At 41.1% G+C, this 19978-nt stretch overlaps 7 protein-coding genes across 7 annotated transcripts; 3 read left to right on the plus strand and 4 right to left on the minus strand.

Annotated features, from left to right (window-relative positions):
- Positions 1 to 542: 542 nt before the first annotated feature.
- PKNH_1332700 (60S ribosomal protein L21, putative) lies at positions 543 to 1028 on the plus strand (the record flags this gene model as incomplete). Its single annotated transcript, XM_002260727.1, has 1 exon — positions 543 to 1028. One exon carries the CDS (start codon positions 543 to 545, stop codon positions 1026 to 1028), a length of 486 nt encoding a protein of 161 aa, XP_002260763.1.
- A 1748-nt stretch (positions 1029 to 2776) lies between these two features.
- Positions 2777 to 4131, plus strand: PKNH_1332800 (conserved Plasmodium protein, unknown function; the record flags this gene model as incomplete). Its single annotated transcript, XM_002260728.2, has 4 exons — positions 2777 to 2900; positions 3046 to 3748; positions 3891 to 3965; positions 4065 to 4131. 4 exons carry the CDS (start codon positions 2777 to 2779, stop codon positions 4129 to 4131), a joined length of 969 nt encoding a protein of 322 aa, XP_002260764.2.
- A 376-nt stretch (positions 4132 to 4507) lies between these two features.
- On the minus strand, positions 4508 to 6916 carry PKNH_1332900 (conserved Plasmodium protein, unknown function; the record flags this gene model as incomplete). The annotated part of the gene is made up of 1 exon (XM_002260729.1): positions 4508 to 6916. One exon carries the CDS (start codon positions 6914 to 6916, stop codon positions 4508 to 4510), a length of 2409 nt encoding a protein of 802 aa, XP_002260765.1.
- A 901-nt stretch (positions 6917 to 7817) lies between these two features.
- PKNH_1333000 (conserved Plasmodium protein, unknown function) lies at positions 7818 to 9540 on the minus strand (the record flags this gene model as incomplete). Its single annotated transcript, XM_039113542.1, has 4 exons — positions 7818 to 8102; positions 8222 to 8312; positions 8572 to 8710; positions 8868 to 9540. 4 exons carry the CDS (start codon positions 9538 to 9540, stop codon positions 7818 to 7820), a joined length of 1188 nt encoding a protein of 395 aa, XP_038969920.1.
- A 1914-nt stretch (positions 9541 to 11454) lies between these two features.
- Positions 11455 to 12161, minus strand: PKNH_1333100 (conserved Plasmodium protein, unknown function; the record flags this gene model as incomplete). The annotated part of the gene is made up of 2 exons (XM_039113543.1): positions 11455 to 11765; positions 11930 to 12161. 2 exons carry the CDS (start codon positions 12159 to 12161, stop codon positions 11455 to 11457), a joined length of 543 nt encoding a protein of 180 aa, XP_038969921.1.
- Positions 12162 to 13004: 843 nt separating this feature from the next.
- Positions 13005 to 15977, minus strand: PKNH_1333200 (DEAD/DEAH box helicase, putative; the record flags this gene model as incomplete). Its single annotated transcript, XM_002260732.1, has 1 exon — positions 13005 to 15977. The coding sequence occupies one exon, from the start codon at positions 15975 to 15977 to the stop codon at positions 13005 to 13007; it is 2973 nt and encodes a 990-aa protein (XP_002260768.1).
- A 1835-nt stretch (positions 15978 to 17812) lies between these two features.
- Positions 17813 to 19562, plus strand: PKNH_1333300 (conserved Plasmodium protein, unknown function; the record flags this gene model as incomplete). Its single annotated transcript, XM_039113544.1, has 6 exons — positions 17813 to 18184; positions 18348 to 18443; positions 18590 to 18664; positions 18871 to 19102; positions 19247 to 19338; positions 19488 to 19562. The coding sequence occupies 6 exons, from the start codon at positions 17813 to 17815 to the stop codon at positions 19560 to 19562; spliced, it is 942 nt and encodes a 313-aa protein (XP_038969922.1).
- Positions 19563 to 19978: the final 416 nt, after the last annotated feature.

Genomic DNA, 19978 nt, shown 5'->3' on the forward strand with positions numbered 1-19978 from the left:
GCACCGCATGTTTCGCGCAACTGTTCTTTTTTTTTTTTTTTTTTTTTTTTTTTTTTTTGCCACGCATATAAGAGGGAATACCGTTGACTATTTTACCATTTTACTATTTTTTTTTTTTTTTTTTTTTTTTTTCTTTTTTTTCTTTTTTTTCCAATTCATGTGTTCCAACGAAAGAGGGAAATCCCCACAGGAAGAGGAAAATAAAATAAAATAAAAAGGTTCCCTGCGCCATTTGAAAGAGAATCCTTGCATCCGGCAGAGAGGCCCACACGATTGTATCGGGAGAAGGACTTACGTACAAAAAGGTAGGTACAACTACGGTACAGCCGTGTGATCGTTTACCCGCGCGACTGTTTACCCGATCAACTGTTTTCTTGCGTGACTGCATATTTGAATAGAGGGAACAACAATCCTCCTCCCCCCCAACGCGCTTGCTCTGGTATTATATAAGTTAATATATATATATGTATATATATTTCTGCCCGTTTTCATGACAGGTAACTAACATCACCTTGCAGAACTTATATTTCAAAACATAAAAAATGGGAGGCAAATCGAAAGGAAAGAGATCTGGCACGAGGTATAAGTTTTCAAAAAAATTCAGAAAACATGGAGAATGCACAGCGAACAAATTTTTGGAGAATATCAACTACGGAGATTATGTAGATATTGTATGTGACTCGACTCAACAGAAAGGTATGCCATTCAACTTCTACCATGGACGAACAGGAAAAGTATTTCACATTACCAAAAGAGGTGTCGGAGTCTTGGTGAACAAGAGAGTTAAGCACCGAATTATACAGAAGAAGGTTTGTGTTCGAATTGAACATGTTCGTAAATCAAGATGTAATGAAGATTTCAAATTGAGAAAAGAAAAAAATGCTGAACTCATTAAGGAAGCCAAACTGAAAAAAGAATTTATTTCAATTAAGAGGCAACCAGAGGGACCTAAACCCGCGGCCATGATCAAAGTGCCCCCCACCAAAATTATCACCGTCGAGCCGTTGCCCTTCTATGAGGAGTATTAGAGGTAGGTGGAGCAGGCGCAGCGACGGGAAAAGTATCCACTTGAGCGCACAGGAAATAACGCGGAATGTTGGAGGAGCGTTGGAGGAAAGTTGGAAGAGCGTTGGAGGAAAGTTGGAAGAGCGTTGGTAATGTGGCAATCAGAGGAGGTCACTGAAGGATAGAGCAAACAGACACAGGGACATATGCAGAATATCATCACAGGTGGGGCATGACTGGACCATTTGGAGAAGAACAAAGTGGTGCACAAGCGTGACGCGTTAAATTAATAATACATTTCCCCACACAAAATATTCATGGAATTTTTTTTTTTTTTTTTTTCAAGCTCCTGTGATTGCTCTTACTTGCCTTTCGCGCGTTACTCCTTTCTTCCGCGTCCAACCCACGTATTAACTACTTTTCTTATTCATGTGAATAGTTTTCCTTGTATATCCCCTTCTTTTCTCTCTCTTTTTTTTTTTTTTTTTTTTTTTTTTTTTCGCTTCCCCTGTTGTGGATGTTTTTTCCAGAAGAGTAACTCAATCGTGGAAACAATTTAATCGAAAATTTATCTGTCGCTATAAGGTTCTGTGGCTTTTGTGTTGCAGGTTAGGAAGGGCACGATACCGTCTTTTACCTACAAAATCGCCCAAGTGGTCTCTCTTTCGAGGGTTCCCTCTACCGGTGGGGGATGAGTGGTATCTCCATCAGTCAGGCAACACATAAAAAAGGATTTATTTATCCACATGTTCGCATAATTTACAGGGTAAAAAACCCTCCGTGTGACACCATCTACGCATACGTGATTTCTTATATGTCGAATGTATATCCCCTCGGGGAGGAGTGATGAGAAGAGAAGGCAAATGGTGATGCAGACAACACCAGCCCCCCTTTGGGAAGTTATATCATGTGCTTTTGCCTCTTGGAAAGTTTTGTCCTATTTTTTTTTTTTTTTTTTTTTTGCTATTCCGTTCGTGTAATTATAGGAACTGTTATTGCAATATTTTTCTTTTTTCATTTAATAAAGCTGCTCCGTTGGGCAAATCTGACAAAACTGGCAACCTTTTCCTCCAAAAAGGATTTTCCCATCACTTCGCTTGTCAGTTGTAATAGTTAACTCAAGTCTCGAGCGAAAGGACAGAGGGCGCTTTCCCTTTGTGCCATACAAAGAGAGAATTCCCCTCAGCGAAGTGGAAAACTATCCAAACACCGCATTTCCCCATCCCCGCTTTATGTGAAGCGCCGACCGTTATTTTGCGTTTTGGGTTTGACCCCTCTTTCGGTGTTATTTCTTTTCCGTTTTTGCTTTTCCCTTTTTTTTGTTCTTTTTTTTTTTTTTTTTTTTTTTTTTTTTTCCCCCGCGTCGGAATCATTTTTGCCTGACCAAGTCAGAAGATTTTTTCAAAGGGGTCACTTACGTTACGTTACGTTACGTTTCGTTTTTTTTTTTTTTTTTTTTTTTTTTTTTTTTTTCTGGTTTTCTTGTCGCTACCCTATCCCATAGCGCGTATAAACTTTGTGAGGGCAACGAAAAGCCGCTGAAAGTAAACGTGGCTACGTCGCGTTAGAACACGTCCACTCTAAAGTGAAAAAAAAAAAAAAAAAAAAAAAAGAGAAGAAGATGGAGGAGGAGGTGAACGAGGGGAAGAATGAAAGTGTCAACCAGAACGACACCCTATATGATGAATTATTTTCTCTCATTTGTGAGGACAAGGATGTTGTTAAAAGGGAGGCCTTTAAAATTCTGTTAGGTCTGATTGACAATGAGTCTATGGTGGCATACATACAGAAGAATGAGAAAAAATGTTTGAAGGTTTTGATTTCTGGATTGAACTCCAATTACGAGGTGGTTGCTCTCCAGTGTTTGGTGAACTTATCCGCACACATCCCCAAAGGTAACTGCATCGCTCGTGCGGGTGGAAGGTCGGCAGTTGGCCCCTCTTGACCGCTTCACCCATCACCACATCACCACATCACCACTTCACCACTTCACCACTTCACCAATTCACCGCTCCGACACTGCGCCGCTCTTTCCCGCAGAACTAATAAAAAGGAACATCATCGAAATTGTGTTCGACATACTGAGGGACGAAGAGGAGACCGAGGCGAAGAGCCACACGGAGCTGTACATCATGCTGGTGGCAAACCTCTCCAGGGAAAAGGAAGGAATATATAAAATTCTGGACCTTCCGGGGGAGAAGGTAAAAGAGCAGGAACAGGAGGAGATGAAGGAAGAGTTAGCTGTGAGTTACTACCTGAACAAATTATTGCACCTTTTCTCCAAGCCTATCGTTCCATCCTCCATTAACAAACAGATAACGGACAAGTACTTTTTTATTTCTCATGCATTAATTAACGTATCTTCCGTAAAGGAGTGTGTCCATTTCTTCAAAAGCGTTTTTCTCTTGAATATGTTGAGCAATCAGATGTTTCAAGAGGAAAGATGTGCAGCTGTGCTACAGTGCGTAATAAATCTCTGCGTCAGTGAACTTCTTCATCCGTACGTATTTCATGAAGATTGCACTCTAATACCTCGTGTCCTTTCCCTTGTGTACACACGTCAAAAGGGTAGCGAAGATAATTTTTCAAAACTATCCTCCGTCCAAACTAGCCAAAAAGAGACAAACAAAGATCCAGTACATCATCTTATTCTGAATATGTCAACAACCCTCACCACCTCCACGGATATAAAAAACAGAGTGATGATTCTTCTGCGCAATTTATTCACGCGCGATCAGGCCAGGTACGTGTGCAGCTCAATCGACAGGCAATATCTTCCAAACCGTCTGCACCGACATTTTCCGCACTGACATTTCCCGCACCGGCATTTTCACGCACCGCCAGCAACTTTCCTCAATTTTCTTTTCCTCTTTCTCCCCTTGCAGGCAGAAGCTCCGCAACTACGGAATAGAACACGTCCTGACCAACTGGCTGACTTACGAGAAGAACACGGAGATCACGTAAGAGTAGCATTTGTGCATGACCTTATTTTGTTCGTCTCCCTATATGTAGCCAATTCATCGACCTACCCCCCCCACCCCCACCCATCTTCTTCTCAGATCTGACATCAGCCACCTGGTCGACATGTACACAGAGATAACTCCTGGCTGCATTTACATCGGGTGAGAGTAACTACGCAGGGGAAAATATACCATCTTTTGGGGAGTATCTCTCCTCCGAAAAGGAGTTCAATTAGGAAACTGACAGATTGACGACGAATTAGCACATCACTTGGTTAACGAATAAGTTAACGGAGTGATTTAGCCTCTCAATGCCAGTGCGAGGAAAAAAAAAAAAGAAGAAGCACAGCATAACTTATCATGACTTAGGATATCTCACCACGGAGTAACATAATGGACAGATCAATCCCCCGAAATCCCCACAACTCATCTACATTCACAAGAAAGTAGACACACGCGGACGATACAAAAGTGGCTAGATCACATAAGGGAATGAAAAAAAAAAAAAAAAAAAAAAAAAAAAAAAAAAAAAAAAAAAAAAATCAGGATAAAGTGTTTGCCACTAATTCATTGAGATGCTTAACTTGGTTCTCGAAAATATCGAACATATAGTTGTTCATCTCTTGTGATAAAATATCTACCCCTTCCCTTTTGGAGTTATTTCCATTGCATGTAAACTGTTCCTTCCCCTCGGTTGAAAAATCCTTGGGCGACTCATCAGTACATGTGTCCATGTCTTCATCATACTTCTCTCTACCTGAAGTTAATTTTTTAATTTTCTCTTTTTTAATGTCTTCATTAATATAAAAAATGTTTTTTGAATGGCAGCCCCCCTCTCCATCTAGAATACGTTCCTCTAGGGAACTCTCCCCTGAAGGGGAAACGCTTCTACAACAATTTGCTTCAGCCTCTGTTGGAAACTCTTCCCTTTTTAATACCTCTTGGCGATTTGTTTCTTTTCGTTTGTTCGCTTGCGTGTCCAAATGGGAGAGGTCCATGCTGGGGTTGCTGTCGCAGTCGGTATGTGCGCCATCATCCTGTTGGTCATTCGGTTGCTCATCCGGTTGGTCTTCACGTCGATCACCACATTTGTCATTACTTTGATCATCCGATTGGTCATCCGATTGGTACGCCTGGTCTTTCTCATGCGGGCCGGTTCCTCCATCCTTCCCTTCATTACCATCCACCCCGCTGGAGCCCCGTCCTGTGGCGCGTAGAAAGCTTCGCTTAAACTGCGCCGACGACATAGACAACGCGAACACATCTTCATTGTCTGTACTCGGACACCCTTTGCTGGAGGACGGGAGAGTTTCCCTTTGGCTATTATGAGATGTGGACAAGCCGAGGAGGGCATCATCCCTATCGTTTGGAAAATTAAAATCATCTGAAACGAAGCTCTTATAATTAAGGAGATTTGGGCTCTCTCCTTTGTGAATCCGTTTCTCCGCAATTTGCCTAGCTGCATCTACTTTTGCAAATCTATTGGGTTCTTCCCCATTACGCAGTTCGTTTTCCACACTATCGGACAATACCTCGTCCCTTGAGTAATTTAGGCTCTCACAAAAGTTCCCTCTGTTCGAGAGCTCTATATGACACCGCTTATCACGTCGCGTCCCGACCTGCGTCTTCACCTGCGTCCCGACCTGCGTCCCGACCTGACCCTCCTCTCGCTCCTCCCCCGAGTAAAACCCAAGCCTTTTTTTTATATTCATAATAATTGTCTTAACATCATGCTCAGTTATCTTTTCGCCCAGCCCGCGGTCCTCTCCACTACTTCTGTCCTTCCTCCCATTCCTACCACTACATCTACTGTTAACTTCAAGTACCTTGCCATGTTGGCTTTCCGCAACATCCTGCATGCGTTTGCACAGACTGGTATTTAAAATTTTATTATAATTAATGAGCTTAATTTTTTTGTTGTGATTTTTGTACAAGTTTTTTAGTGAATCGAATAGATGCAGCTCCTTGTCTTCGTCTAATGAATGCATTGTGTTGTCCACCTCAAGGGAGAGGTTGGTTACCGTGTGGTCAGAGTCAGTCCGACTTGGACCGCCCTTAACCCCTGCATTGAAATCAACATCGGTGGGGAACCCTTCCGCGAGATGTACCCCTAAATTATCACTTACCCCCTCCAATGGATCGAAGTTCAAATTGAAGGAGGAAAAAAGGGACTCACCAAAGATATTATTCCCTTGACCACTTACTCGTCTTGCGGGACTCTCGGCATCGCTAGAAAAATCATCTCCTCCGCTAGACAAACCATGTTGATCCTCCGCAACCTTCTCCCCCATGCTACTCGTCGAAACGGACAAGCTTAACTTGTCCACGTTAAGATAATTTCTCATGCGCCAATTGTTCACCTTGCTTTTCTCTACAGTCACATATGCCCTTTCGTCAAATCCGTCTGGGTAATAATTCAATTCCTCGTCATTATCTCCTCGGCCCACTATTCCCTTCCTGTCCTTCTCCATTCCGCTCATCGAAAGTAACTTCTCAAAATTTCTGATCGTGTCTCTCCCGCGTGTGTGCGTGGACAGGTCATACTGCTTGCGAGGTTTAGCGGGCCATTTTTTCGCGGAGTTTTTTTTTTGCGTATTTCGTACCAATACATGTTTACTATTTACCTGACCGTTAAAGTGACTGTCATTTGAAGCTTCTTTCCTTTCCCTTCCGTTGCCTTTCCCCCTTTCTCCCACTAAGGATTTGCAGCAGTTGAAGTTGTCGATCCCCTCAGGGGAATTATTCCTGTCTGTGTGGCTACTCTTATCAGTGTTGCCATTTTCAGTATGATCCAGAATATGCGAGAGCGCATCATTACTGTTGATCTGTTTTATTTTCTCTTTCTGTTCCCTTCCATCGTAGGTGGATAACCCCACCTTGCTGAATGTAAAGGGAAGGCTTTTAATAATGTCGTTTTTAATATCCCTGTGCATGTTCATAACTATGTACATGTATTGGTAAGGATCTCTCTGTGCGCAGTAAGAGTGGGGTGACTTCGTCTGCTGATACTCAACACCAACGCTCCTCAGCCTGCATACACCTCGGAGGATTCACTGAAAGGAGGGGGACGAAAAAGGAGTAGCAGGGAAATGACACTTATGCTCTGCTCAGCACCCCCTCAGTGGGCTATGCCTTTACCCTTAAAAAAATGTACAAAAAAAAAAAAAAAAAAAAAAAATGCAATACAATATTGTGTAATTTAACGAATTAAAAGTACCCTTCAGTGGAACGAACAGATCCTTCCTCATACGATCGTTTCACATTATTGTTTGTCCCTCCACCACGTATGCCGCGCTTAAAATTTACACACTGTGTGCATGCAGAGTGTGGGATCCCCCTGGGAGAATTTTCCTTAGGAAGGTGCTCGTCTGCTCCTCCACCATCACCATGTCACTGACCACTACTTCGAATTTCCTCCGTGTAATGGCTTCCTTTGATACATTCAATTGGACATTAAAATGTTTATAAAGAGAAGAAGAAAAAAAAAAAAAAAAAAAAAATCACATGCGCAAAATTTTAATCGGTATATAGTTAACTTAAAAAAAATATTTCCATTTGGAATGAACAAAAAAAAAAAAAAAAAGGAGTGTTGAAAGGAGTGTTGAAAGGAGCGTTGAAAGGAGCGTTGAAAGGAGCGTTGAAGGGGGCATCGAAATGGAGACGAAAAAACAATAAAAAAAAAAAATGGTTACCCCAGATAAATACATACACACACGTATCCGCTCATGCCTACGTGTAGGGACGAATGGCTGATGGCAAGCCAAACGTTTTAAATCCATCCCTGGATAGAGGAATTATGAAAGAAATAAAATAGAACCAACCACACAGTTTCCACATGAACAAGTACCCCGGCTAAACCTTTCGACGCTGCTTTAGCGTGGGGTGCTTATCTGCTACCCCTTTCATATCTTGTAACTCTTCCTTGGGAACCAAATCTGCTTTTTCTCGCACTGCGTTATCCACCTGGCTCTTGCCACCAGACTCCTTCTTAATATACACTTTCTCGTACAAGCCGTAGTTATGCCCTGCATTTTTCTGATTCCTCTTCAGATTTTCCACCTTCTCGTTAATAATTATAAAAATAATAACCTCCAGGATGAGGGTGACGTAGGAGAAGACAATTCCGCATATCAGTCTCTGTACGAGGGGTAAGGTGAAGGGGTATACAATGGGGTTAGTCCAGTCAGACGAACCCACAACCATGCCTGAATAACCAGACGAACCCACAACCATAAACAGCTAGCTGCACACCTTACCGTCGTAAACTTGCTGAACCCCAATAAGAGGCTCCCATAGTACCCACTCAGAAAGGTCAGAAATAAACCCAAAATTAAATTTATTCCGTACCTGAGAAGAAAGGGGGGGGGAGGTGTGAATTTTCATACACATGCAGACACAGATCGGGTAAGGGAAAAAAAAAAAAAAAAAAAAAAAAAAAAAAAAAAAAAAAAAAAAAAAAAAAAAAAAAAAAAAAAAAAAAAAAAAAAAAAAAAAAAAAAAAAAAAAAAAAAAAAAAAAAAAAAAAAAAAAAAAAAAAAAAAAAAAAAAAAAAAAAAAAGAAAAAAAAAAAAAAAAACTCATTTGGAACACGCTGACTCATTCTTACGGGTAGGTTTTCTTGTAATTGGAGAAAAAGTCATTTATGTTGTTCGTTTTCCCTATCAACCTATTGTAGGCCTTCTCTTCCTTCAATAGATTCTTGAAGGACTTACTATTTTCGTTTATGTTTTCATAGATCCCTCTATCTGCAGGGGGGGGGGGAATAAATTACGGGAAAGTACAGTCAGGATGAAACTCAAAGCAGAACCACGGTTGATCGGTTGATCGGTTGATCGGTTGATCGGTTGATCGGTTGAACGGTGGCCAGGATAAATGGCCACAATATGCTCGTCGAAACCTTACACGTTATGTAGGAACTGCACATAACACTGTGGGCGTTGATCTTTTCCATATTATTGTGGGTACAATAGAGGTTGTAAAAGTAGAGGAGGATATTGAGCGTGTCAATGTCGATACTTTCCTGATTGAGGAGGAGGTGTATGCTTCTCGTTTTTTGGAAAAACAAGTTGGTCGTTTTGTCATTTATTTTACTGGAATACAGATCCCTGTTCTTGTAACACCAGTCTATGATACGATCCCTGCTTTTTGTAAATGTCTCAATGAAGCTTTTTATTTCTTTCGTGATTTCTACGTTTATAATTCGTTTCACCCACACTTCGTCTGTTGGCATGTCGGTGGACGATCCGATTGGTGCACCGCTTAACTGGCCTTTAGGTTCTTCACTCTCCTTCCGGTCCTTCGTTTCGTCCGTTTGTGCACTCGTCACATTACTTGGCACCTCCTTGGGTACTCCGGTGGACTTGCCATGGGGAGTTGTTTCGCCTGTATGAGCATCATCCTTTCCATTGTTCACCGCCTGGACAGTACCGTTCCCTTTTTTCTTTTCCTCCGATGAACTAACCGGGGGAGTTTGTTTGTCTTCCCCTTTCACCTCGCTGTTATCCTTTTCCCCGGAATCATCATCTGCTCTGTTGGCGCATGAGTGGTCATCCTTCTCACAAGAGTTGTTCACCATTTTTTTCTTTTCCTTCCACTTGCGCTTTCCACTTCTCCCTTTAAAATGAGAAATGTAAAAATAAAAATAGAAGGAGCATGGAAATGGAAAAGGAAATGCAAATGGAAATGCAAATGGAAATACAAGTGGAAATACAAATGGAACTGAAAATTTGCATCATCCTTTTGTGTATACATAAATTTTTTTTTTTTTTTTTTTTTTTTTTTTTTTTTTTTTTTTATCCTCTTTGTTCATTTATTTCTTTCCCTCTTTAAAATTTGACCCTTCCATTTTCCTAACCTTTTTTAAAAAGGATGTACCCAGGTTGGAAAAAAAAAAAAAAAAAAAAAATTTATTTTTTCCTCAGTTTGAGTCCTTTCTGCTTTATTTTCACCTTTTGCTTTAGCCTTTGCTTTAGTTTTCCTTTTTTTTTTTTCTTTTTTTTTTTTCCACGTGGCACGCTTACGCTGTTAGGTGAGTGAGCTTATGCACATGTGCCTGCAAAAACGAAATGCAAAGAGTGACTATTCTCAGCCCCCCAAAGAAGGCGTCTGGGCGTTTTCCCACAGTTTTTTTCCTACGTTCACGGAAAGGATGTATACCGTCTGATCTACCGGAAGAGTGTGGAGGTTGTGCCTTTTCCACGTCAAGCAGATTTTCCCTTTTTGCTTACTTCGCGTCCCTTCCGGAAAAATCGTGTGTGTTTTTCTGGACTCGATCGAGTTAATCAAGAGCAGATCACACAGGGGGCATAAAATAAAAGAAAAAATAAGGCAAGGTTCCTCTTCCTCCTGCAACGGATGAAGCTTCCAACTCTTTCCCATCTGGACGAAACGCCGAAAAATGGTAGTCACCTGGGGCGTGTATCCTTTTTTTTTTTTTTTTTTTCCTTTCACCCCCGTTCAATCATCAAAATTGTAAGCAATTTCCCATTTTATTGATTCCCCCTGGTTTAAGTGACATTCATATCTCCCTACTCTCATGTGATGAAACGTACACGCTGGGTGAACAAACCAATTGGTTGCGTTTTAAAAGTGTGCACACCTCATCACGGTATGCATTAGGAGAGCGGCAAAAATGGCACAAAACGTATCACTCACAAATGGAAGAGAAAATAACAAAGTTGATCTTTTACACACACGGAAAAATGAACAAATTGGAAAAGCCAGGTACACATTTTTTTTTCTTAACTGTTCAGGTGAAACTCCGTCTCTGCAACGTTTTTACCTGCACAGTCATACGGTAGAGCCGTGTTCTAGTGTTAATCTCACCTGTTTTGGCTACCTCCTTAACGCATTAACAGCAGAAAAAAAAAAAAAAAAAAAAACTAACCCATTTTGATAAAACGATTAAAAAAGTAGCTAGCCAATTTTTCAATATTCCCGAAGGAGTAGTAATATTTCTCTCCCCTTCTGGTTCAAATCGTTCTATCACGTGCACCCCCTGGGTCAGCATAAAGGGGGAAAAATCAATCACACATACATTTGCAAACCCAGTTAAGTTGTTTACAACTGTTAAGTTGCTTCGAAGGAGATATTCTTGCTATCACAATTTCCTGTGAGCGTCTTTTTTCCGTTTGGGTGCCTAGCGTGCGCGCGATGGAGAGAGGACCATCCTTTCGTGCTCTGACATTGTAGTAATCCCCCCACATGTTAACTTTCCCTACTTTCCCCTTTTCCGAAATGTTCGCCAAGCATAACTAGGTACATGTCTCATTCATGCTCACGCTGCATTTTCCCTCGAAAATAATGCGAAAATACTTCCCAATAGGGGTACACTACCTTTTAAAATAGTTTCTGCAAGATCGTTTGTTCAATCGTGAATGCAATAGGTTGGTATGTGTGTGTGGAAGGGTCGTAACTGAGTTTATCAGAATCGCCCCTGTGAAGTGGTATTCCTCAAACTTAAATAGGCTAATGTTTCAAGGAGAAGACATCAGGCCCCACCAAGCATGCCCCGCAGACGTTGCGCGATGTTCTGGCGCAACTGAGGGTGCGTGAAGTAGGAGGCTGCGAATTCATAGATGTCATCCGGCTTCTCCCTGAGCAGGTCGCACACAAAAATGTGAATGAGGTATTTTAAAATTTTATTTTTTTTCAAATAAACTTCATTCTGTAAAACCTTCTTTATTTTGAAGTGGTTTACTTTTTCTTTCTGTTCCTCCGTCAAGTCGAAGAGGGTGATTATTTTTTTGTGTTCTCTTTCCTCGTTCACTTCTTTCTCGAAGCTGATTTCTTCACGCGCTCCTGCAAAAGGGGCAGAAAAGAAGCATTATAGGAGAGGCCATTTACTTTGGGTGAAAGGGAAGCTTCCGTTTGTTATTAGTGGCGTCTCCACCTCGTTACGAAGCGACAATCACAGCAAGGACAATGATAGGAGTGTGTCTATCTCACCGCTGCGCAAGTCTTACCTCCCTCCCCTCCTTCCCCCGCGGTTCCCCTACTCAAGTCGTTCGTTAAAAAGTACGAGGGCTCTATCTTCTGGAAATCCAACACGGAACGACTGAAGTTTGCATTCAGAGATGTCGGGAAGTTTTCTATCCTCCTGTGAAATTCCTTTTGTAACTCTTTACCCAGGTCTTTCCTTTCGCTCCTGGGAAGTCCTCCAAAATTTAAGAGCTGGAAATCCTCTTCCTGGAACATTTTCCCTTTTCATTTGTGGGGAATTGTGTGGCAGTAATAGACCAGACACGTACGTGGATAATCGGAAGGGCCAAAAAAATTAATAAAAGAAGAAAAAGAAAAAGCAGATATATCGTCACGGTATGCTCTCCATTTATATCTCTCCACATGGAGATTGTCGAAAAGGGGCAACTTTAGGGGGGAGCATTTCCCCTCCGCGATGCGAAAAAAAAAAAAAAAAAAAAAAAAATATAAGTCCGAATGATTCGCACCGAAGAAGTCCAATGGACATTGTAGATCCCCTTTAACAGGAGAAAAAGGAGGACCGATGGGGATCTCTGATGGAGAAGGAGAAAGGAGCTCAGTTTATGTTCTTCACATAGAGGCGAATTTTAAAAATTAAGCTTGAGGACAAGTTGAAAAGGAGGAATCACGCAAAAAGGAAAAAAGAAGTAATAGCAGTAATATCAATAGTAGTAGTAATAGTAATAGTAATCGTAGTGGGTAATGCACATCGGTCAAATCAGCCCCGAATGTTCCTACCAACTGGCCGAGTACCCATCAGAAAAACAACAAAAAAAAGGAAAAAAAAAAAAATTAAAAATGTGCCAAAAGGAATTACCTGGAGAGACATACCATTCGGCGGGTACACACACATACACACAAAAAAAAAAAAAAAAAAAAAAAAAAATTAAAAAATTAAAAAATTAAAAAATTAAAAAATACCTGAAAAAGGTTATCAGCACTTTGGGTCATCATGTTAATATATCGAGAAGATGTGTCGGTGCAGGGAGGAGGGTATTAATCATTCATCATGCTCAACTGGACCGTTCACGTGGACGACTCATCTTCAATTGTTGATTGCTATACCTTGTTCCTTGGTTTGGCCCATCTGAATATTCCCTGGTGGGTGGTCCTCTCCCCCCTGAAAAAACCCTTCGCGCGCCCCCCCTTGTCTTCCTCCGAAGTGACTTTACACTCCTTAAAGTTTTGAAGAAACTTCTTCAAAAAGCTAGAGATGATCCACTCGTCCAGTCGGTCAAAAAAGGAAATCAAAATATGCATGTACATGTATATGTGTTGAAGAACGGATTGAAGCACATCCTTCGTTATTCTAAAAAGAGAGCACAAGACAGAAGACCTTGTCCTCTTCATGTATAGAAAGAGAAAAATCGACAAGTACAACTTGTTATGCTTCCTCTCTAATTTATCATCATCAAAAAATTTTTTCTTTTTCTCACTCAAAAAATTATTCTGGTTCTTCAAAGAGAGCATATTAATAATATCACTGTCAAATTGTAGAACATGAAAAATTATATGTTTGGTATAATGGTCTGAACACATGCTAATTAATTTTTTCAAATAAGGGAGGTAATACGAAAAAGAAGCTATGTTCAAATTATGTGGTGAGCAAATATAGCACAGATGGAAACTGTAGTTGAAAAGATACAACCTATCATACTTTTTCACTTCAGATAATAATTCATATCCGATGGATACACTGAAATTACTGACACATAGGGATCTTAAAAATTTCGTGGGTCGGAATTTCTTTCCGTTATTTTCCACCTGAATGCACTTGTGATGGATAAGGACATTTATAACACCGTGAATTTCCTCCTTCTTTGCGTTGTAAAAGAGGCGTTCATGGGGAGTGAAATTTTCTTCGTCCACTTCGAGGGGGAAAGAACTCTGCGCCTCTGTGTGAGGTTGATTTTCCTTCGTGGGGGAGTCTGCGGAGCGGAGCAACTCTCCACCAGGGGGCTCGCCCCGGGGGGTATTCGCGGTGGACATCCCAGCCGACTGATCAACCGACTTGCCAACCGACTGACCAACCGACTGATCAACCGACTGACCAACCGACTGACCAACCGACTGACCAACCGACTGACCAACCGACTGACCAACCGACTGACCAACCGAATGACCAACCGACTGATCAACCGACTTGCCAACCGACTTCAGGGGGGAAGACGCCTTGGAGGATGCATCCCCCGAGAGAGCCACCTCCGCGAAGCAGAGCGAAAAGGATAACATTGCAACCACATCACGCACAGACACGGGGCGTTCATCCAACAGACAGAGAAATTCAATTATGTATTTCTCCATAGCATCTAAAGAACCACCATCGTTCATGTTCATGGTGCTTGTAATGTTGGTGCAATCCTCCTGAAATATTTGGAGCATCTTTTTTTCATCCTTCTTATCGACGAGGAGAAAGGAATCCCCCTTCTTCTCCCTAGCCGCTCTCCCAATCATCTGCTTATACTGTGTAGCGCTTAAAAAATTTTGAGCAATAAAAGGGGATGATATTAGAACCCTATCCACGAAAAGGTTCAGTCCAACGGATAGAGTCGACGTGCAGGTAAACAAGAAAAGCGTCTTCTCCTTGTAGGCAACCTCTAGCAAGCGTTTAATAGAATTTGAAATATCGCTATAGTAGTAGCAAATTCCGTTGGCCACTAAGTTTCTCATGTTACTGTATGCATATCCATCCAGTTCACGAATCTGTTCATTCAGTTTATTCCTCCTCATTTGCACTTCCTTCGGGGTATCATCCACAGGGAAGGTACTAAAATACTGATTAATCAACCTCACATAAACTTCGCAATTTTTCCTCGTCGAACAGAAGATAAGGGTATTCAACTTATTCATTCGACTATGTAGTGAAAAACAGAGGAGTGAATTTATCAGGTTGTTGTTCACGGACAGGTTCCTCATCTTTAGAAAATGAGAAATGTTATTTCTTGTATTCTGATAAAACATACTTATATCTTCACTCAGGTTGCATCTCTTCAAGCTTCGAACATTTGCTACATTGTATACGCACCGTAAATCCCCTTGTTCATTAGATTTATCTTCCCAAGATTCATAAAAATCGTGCACATTACAGAGGTACGAGAAGGGACACCCTTCCTTTTCCTTTCGATACACACCACAGTTGCAAATGTAATGCTCCGTTATTTCTTGGGGACGCCTATAGGGGGAAAGATATATTTTTGCATTCATCCATCTTTCCAACGTAGTAAAATTATTGATGGTTCCACTCATGCAGATCACTTTTATCTTTACTTGTCTCCTCTTCAGAAACATAATTTTGGAGATGATATTTTCAATGTATATTCCTCTTCCCTTTTCGCTGATCAGATGAAACTCGTCTATCACCACGATGAAATTCTGAGTGGAGGATCTCGCTCCGTTCGCACTAATTCCTTGGGCTGACCAATTGCCCACCTCCATCCCCTCCTCCTGACTCTCCAAATAATTCTTATTCAAAAAATTGTTCATCCTTTCGTAGGTACACAAAACGATATCATTTTCTGAAAACATACTACCTACCTTGATGTCCGTTCCACTGCACAACTTCTTAAAATAATTCATCTTCTCATTTATTAGTGCATTTAGGGGAAATAAAAAAAATATCTTCTCCGTCCTGTGCATCTGCTCAAATGCAAAAATTTCAGCTACAAGTGTTTTACCACCTGATGTTGGAGCCACGAAAATGAAGCTTTCCCCTTCATCCCACTTAACCTTTTTTAGCTCATTTAGACATTCTGCCTGCCAAGGATATAACTCCTTTATATTTTCCCTTTCGTAATTTTCTAATATGCCTCTCCCTATGCAGTACGAATCCAACTTTTGGTAGTTGCACTGCGGGGTGCTCCTCAAATGGTTTCCTTCCACATGTTGTCTCCTCAAGGGAGGACTATACTCCTCCTTCATACCATGGTTCTGTACCTTCCTTTGTGTCTTTCGCACTTTTCGGTGGTCGCTCATTTCATGACTGCTTTTCTTGTCCAGCAAAGTTTGCAGACGTGTAATCCAATTCACATTCATTTAGAGAAGGTTGTTGCGAACTTGGATGCTGAGGGTGTCGTGCCTGACCGGATGTAATCCTTTATACTCGTATGTACCTACGCGGTACCTGTTTATACGTGTGTGTAATTCTGCGTGCTGAGGTTTATATGCGCCGACGAGTACCATATCTAGGCGACTTTCACGTGTACCCTAAGTGAGTTGGTCAGCTGGACAGTGGGTCATTTGGCTATTCAGCCATTTGACCCTTCGCGCCTTAGCGAACCGAAGCAACTCGACTACACATTGCAAATCCGATATTTGGTCACTAGGCACCCTTAGAAAAATATATTCACCCATATGCGCTGTACATTTGCATCATCACGCAAAGGAGATTTCCTTTTTTTCTTTTTCTCACTGATTGCATGATAGGGTGAATGGTACGAATACAACAATGCTTTTATTTTTATTTATTTTTTTTTTTTTTATTTATTTATTTCTTATTTTCCTCTTTTTTTTTTTTTTTTTTTTTTTCTTTTTTTGAAAGTTTCCAATAGTTCTCTCGTTCTGATGAATGACGTGCGCGGGAGAAGGTGACTTCTATTACGTTTCTGATTTATTTACGTTTTATTTTGCGGTTTACTTTGCGGTTTATTTTGCGGTTTACTTTGCGGTTTACTTTGCGGTTTACTTTGCGGCTTATTTTTCATGCAATGCGTGTTACATCACATTTCATCTCTTTGCTGCGTCTTCGCTGTTCCACTTCATCTTATCACTCATTTTGTTATTTCCCCCTCGTCCCCCATTCGGCTCTGCTGCCTTGCCTGTTCATTCCCGCCGGAACAAAGGAAAACGCGAACACTACCTGATGTGAACGTGCCGCGTTAGGCAGTATGCCCTGTTCAACCAGATCGGGATGATAACTCTTAGATAGATTGAACAAGGAACAACGGATGGTCTACCCGTTGGAGAACTTTCATGCTTAACAAAATTGACAAGTCCAAAATGTTCTGAACAGGACATACATTTTTTTTTTTTTTTTTTTTTTTTTTTTTTTTTTTTTTTTTTTTTTTCGGCTAGTTGAAAAAAAAGCTAAAAAAAAAAAAAAAAAAAAAAAAAAAAAAAACACACGCACACACCAGTTATGCAAGGATGGACAAGGCGCAAAATGATAATGCGAATGAGAAAGGTTACAATTTTAAAACGGGCGCACGTGTACAAGCGCATGTGTACAAATCTGCACGTGTAGGCATACTCATGCGAGAACTAATATATATGCCTAAAATGTTCAAGCACCACTGTTAGCATATTCCCGCGTCGCTGACTCTCTCTGGTTTTTACGTATCAAGTCAACATGTCTCATCACAAATCGCTGTAGACAATGCAAATCGTTGTCCCTGTAAATCCTGAAGAAGGGGAGGGCCCCCTTTCGAATGGCGCCTCGTTCGGGTGTTTATCGAAGAAAGGGGGTTAAGGGGCACATAATTGGGAAAAAAAGTAGAAAAGTAAAAAATTAAATAAAAAAAAAAAAAAAAATTCAAAAATAACAAAATGAAACGCCCCGCCGGCTCACCCGTCGTGTGCAGAGAACAACTCTTCACATACGTTTCCTTGCCTAAATCTGTTGCGCACGTGTATAGGCGACGAAAAGTCCTGTGGCCTCTCACGACCATCCTCAAATGTGTGCACAACGACTTGCGTGCGAATGGTTTAATTTGTCCGCAAAAGGGATATACCTCGTGGCTACGAATATCTTTGCAGTTTTCTTTTTTTGTTTTCTCATTTTTTTTCCTTGTCTTTTCGCTTTTTTCTCTCACCCACCACACATACGCTCCCCCCCCCCTCCCCCAAACACATGCGTACTTCCCGTCGTAGAAATGCGAACATTCTTAAACGAAATAGAGGACCTTATTAACGAAGGAGAGGTGAAGAGAAACTTTAACGAGGCGGAAGAATTGATGGGAAACACGTGCAGAGAGTTAATCGAGAAAAAAGAAAAAATCAACAACTCCCCAATTCACGAAAAAATAAAGTTATTTCTCGAGGAAGTCAATTTTATTAATTACGCACTTGACGAATATGCCAAGGAGAACCAACGTAGAAAAGAAATTTTAGACAGGGAAAAGGAACAACTAGGTGAGCTTCCATCCCATGGAGAGTACTTCCCCTCCAAGGAGCAGGACGAAATTTTGGACGATGTAATTTTTTGGGAATTAGGCTTGAAGGAGACCTCCCCAGCTGTGGACAACGTAAGGCACAAGAGGGAGAGTGGTCATCAATGCTACAAGAAGTAGAGCAGACGTGATGCTTAACTTTTCTGCCATTAGTTTCATGTGAGACTTTTCCTATGCCTGTTGAATGTCTTCTCCGTGTACTTCACTCCACCTCATCATTATTTACCATCCGGCATAGGCCAAAAAACTGCTACTACTAATTAGCGAGAATTTTGAAAAAATCGAGAACAAGGAATTCGTACTAACCACGGAAAAGGCTCTGGACATACGAATCGTACTTTGCAAAATGAGAAGAAATGAAATTATTGGATGAGGACGATATGATTAGCATATCTCTATCCATGGATACACACCTGCAAACGAGGAAGTCGACATAAGACCAACCGAACCGTTCCTTTTCTCCCCCCCCCCTCAATGTAGGATGATTTTCGGAGGAACGAAATAAGTGCAGATTATTTTTCCAAGAAGATATGCCAGATACATGCGGATACGGTGGTAATATGCTCTGCCATGTGCGTTTCTATGTGGACAATTTTTTTTTTTTTTTTTATGAACGGGGGTCAGGCAAAATTTAGCAGAAAAAAAAATAGCTATTTTTTATTCCCTTTTTTTTTTTTTTTTTTTTTTTTACCTGACCTGTTCATAAAAAGAGCAACATATAATATAGCACATTTTTTTTTTTTTTTTTTTTTTGCCATTAGAACCAACTGGCACGTGAAGTAGAAGAGAAGGAGAAGAACGCCTTGACGATGTGCCAGGAAAACACTTCAAAGGATGGCTCAGAAACAAATCCAAATGACGAACCTTCCAAGGTGAATTTAACTGTGGTATCATCCATGGAGGAAAACCCCGCTGGAGCAGGCACAGAAGGGGGAGCACTCTCCAATGTTTTCCTCCCTCTAAATGAAAAGTCAGGAGAGGCAAACTGTACAGGTAAAGGAAGGTGCCGTCATTGAGGTCTACATTTTTTTATGGGGTGTACTTCGTGGGAAAATCTACCCCATAGGGTTGCTTTTCAACGACGTCTTTCCTCAACCACATCGCTTCTCTGTACTATCTCCCCCCACCCCCCCACAGCGCACACATCCAACCCGGAGGAAAGAAACCCCCGGCGGAAAAATCGAAATGAGCAGAAAATGGTCCATTCGAATTTCTTCCACAAAAAAAAGGTACTCTTCATGACAGTGGTGTGCAAATGGCTGTTGGGTGTCCACGACGAATTACACAAGCGAGGAGTCGCATATCATCTCGTGTGCACTTTATCGTTTCTCATCCATAGTACGAGTCTTCCCCCCCCCCCCATTACACACATGCCCAGATGAAGCTCATGGAGCGTTGGCAGAAGGTGGCCGAAGAATCCAGGCTGATGAAGGACTCTGACTCCAGTTGTTAATTTTATTTTTTTTTTTTTGAAAAGCTGTATATGCCTGGCATGATGTCCGCATGGTTCTTTGCTATCACACAGAAAAGCATTTGTGGTTGGCACTATGAAGGTTGAAGTGACAATGCACAGGGTATATACTCGCGTGTACATAATCGTGGTCTGTGGTTGATAATGTGTGGGCTGCGATTCGCGGACTGGGGTTTACCCTCATCCGTCACTCGTGCCTGTTCTGGAACAAGTTTATTTGCTTCACTTGTGCTCATTTTGTTTTTCCCCATTTTATTTTTATTTATTTTTATTTTTATTTATTTTTCTTATTTTTTTAATTTTTTTTATGTGTTTTTATTTCGGGCCCGTTTTTTAACCCCCAATGGTTCCGTCGCTCGTTTGACTTTTTAACAAAGTTCAGTTGACTGCAGCTTGGA

Source organism: Plasmodium knowlesi (assembly GCF_000006355.2).
Source record: "Plasmodium knowlesi strain H genome assembly, chromosome: 13".
Taxonomy (NCBI): Eukaryota; Apicomplexa; class Aconoidasida; order Haemosporida; family Plasmodiidae; genus Plasmodium; species Plasmodium knowlesi.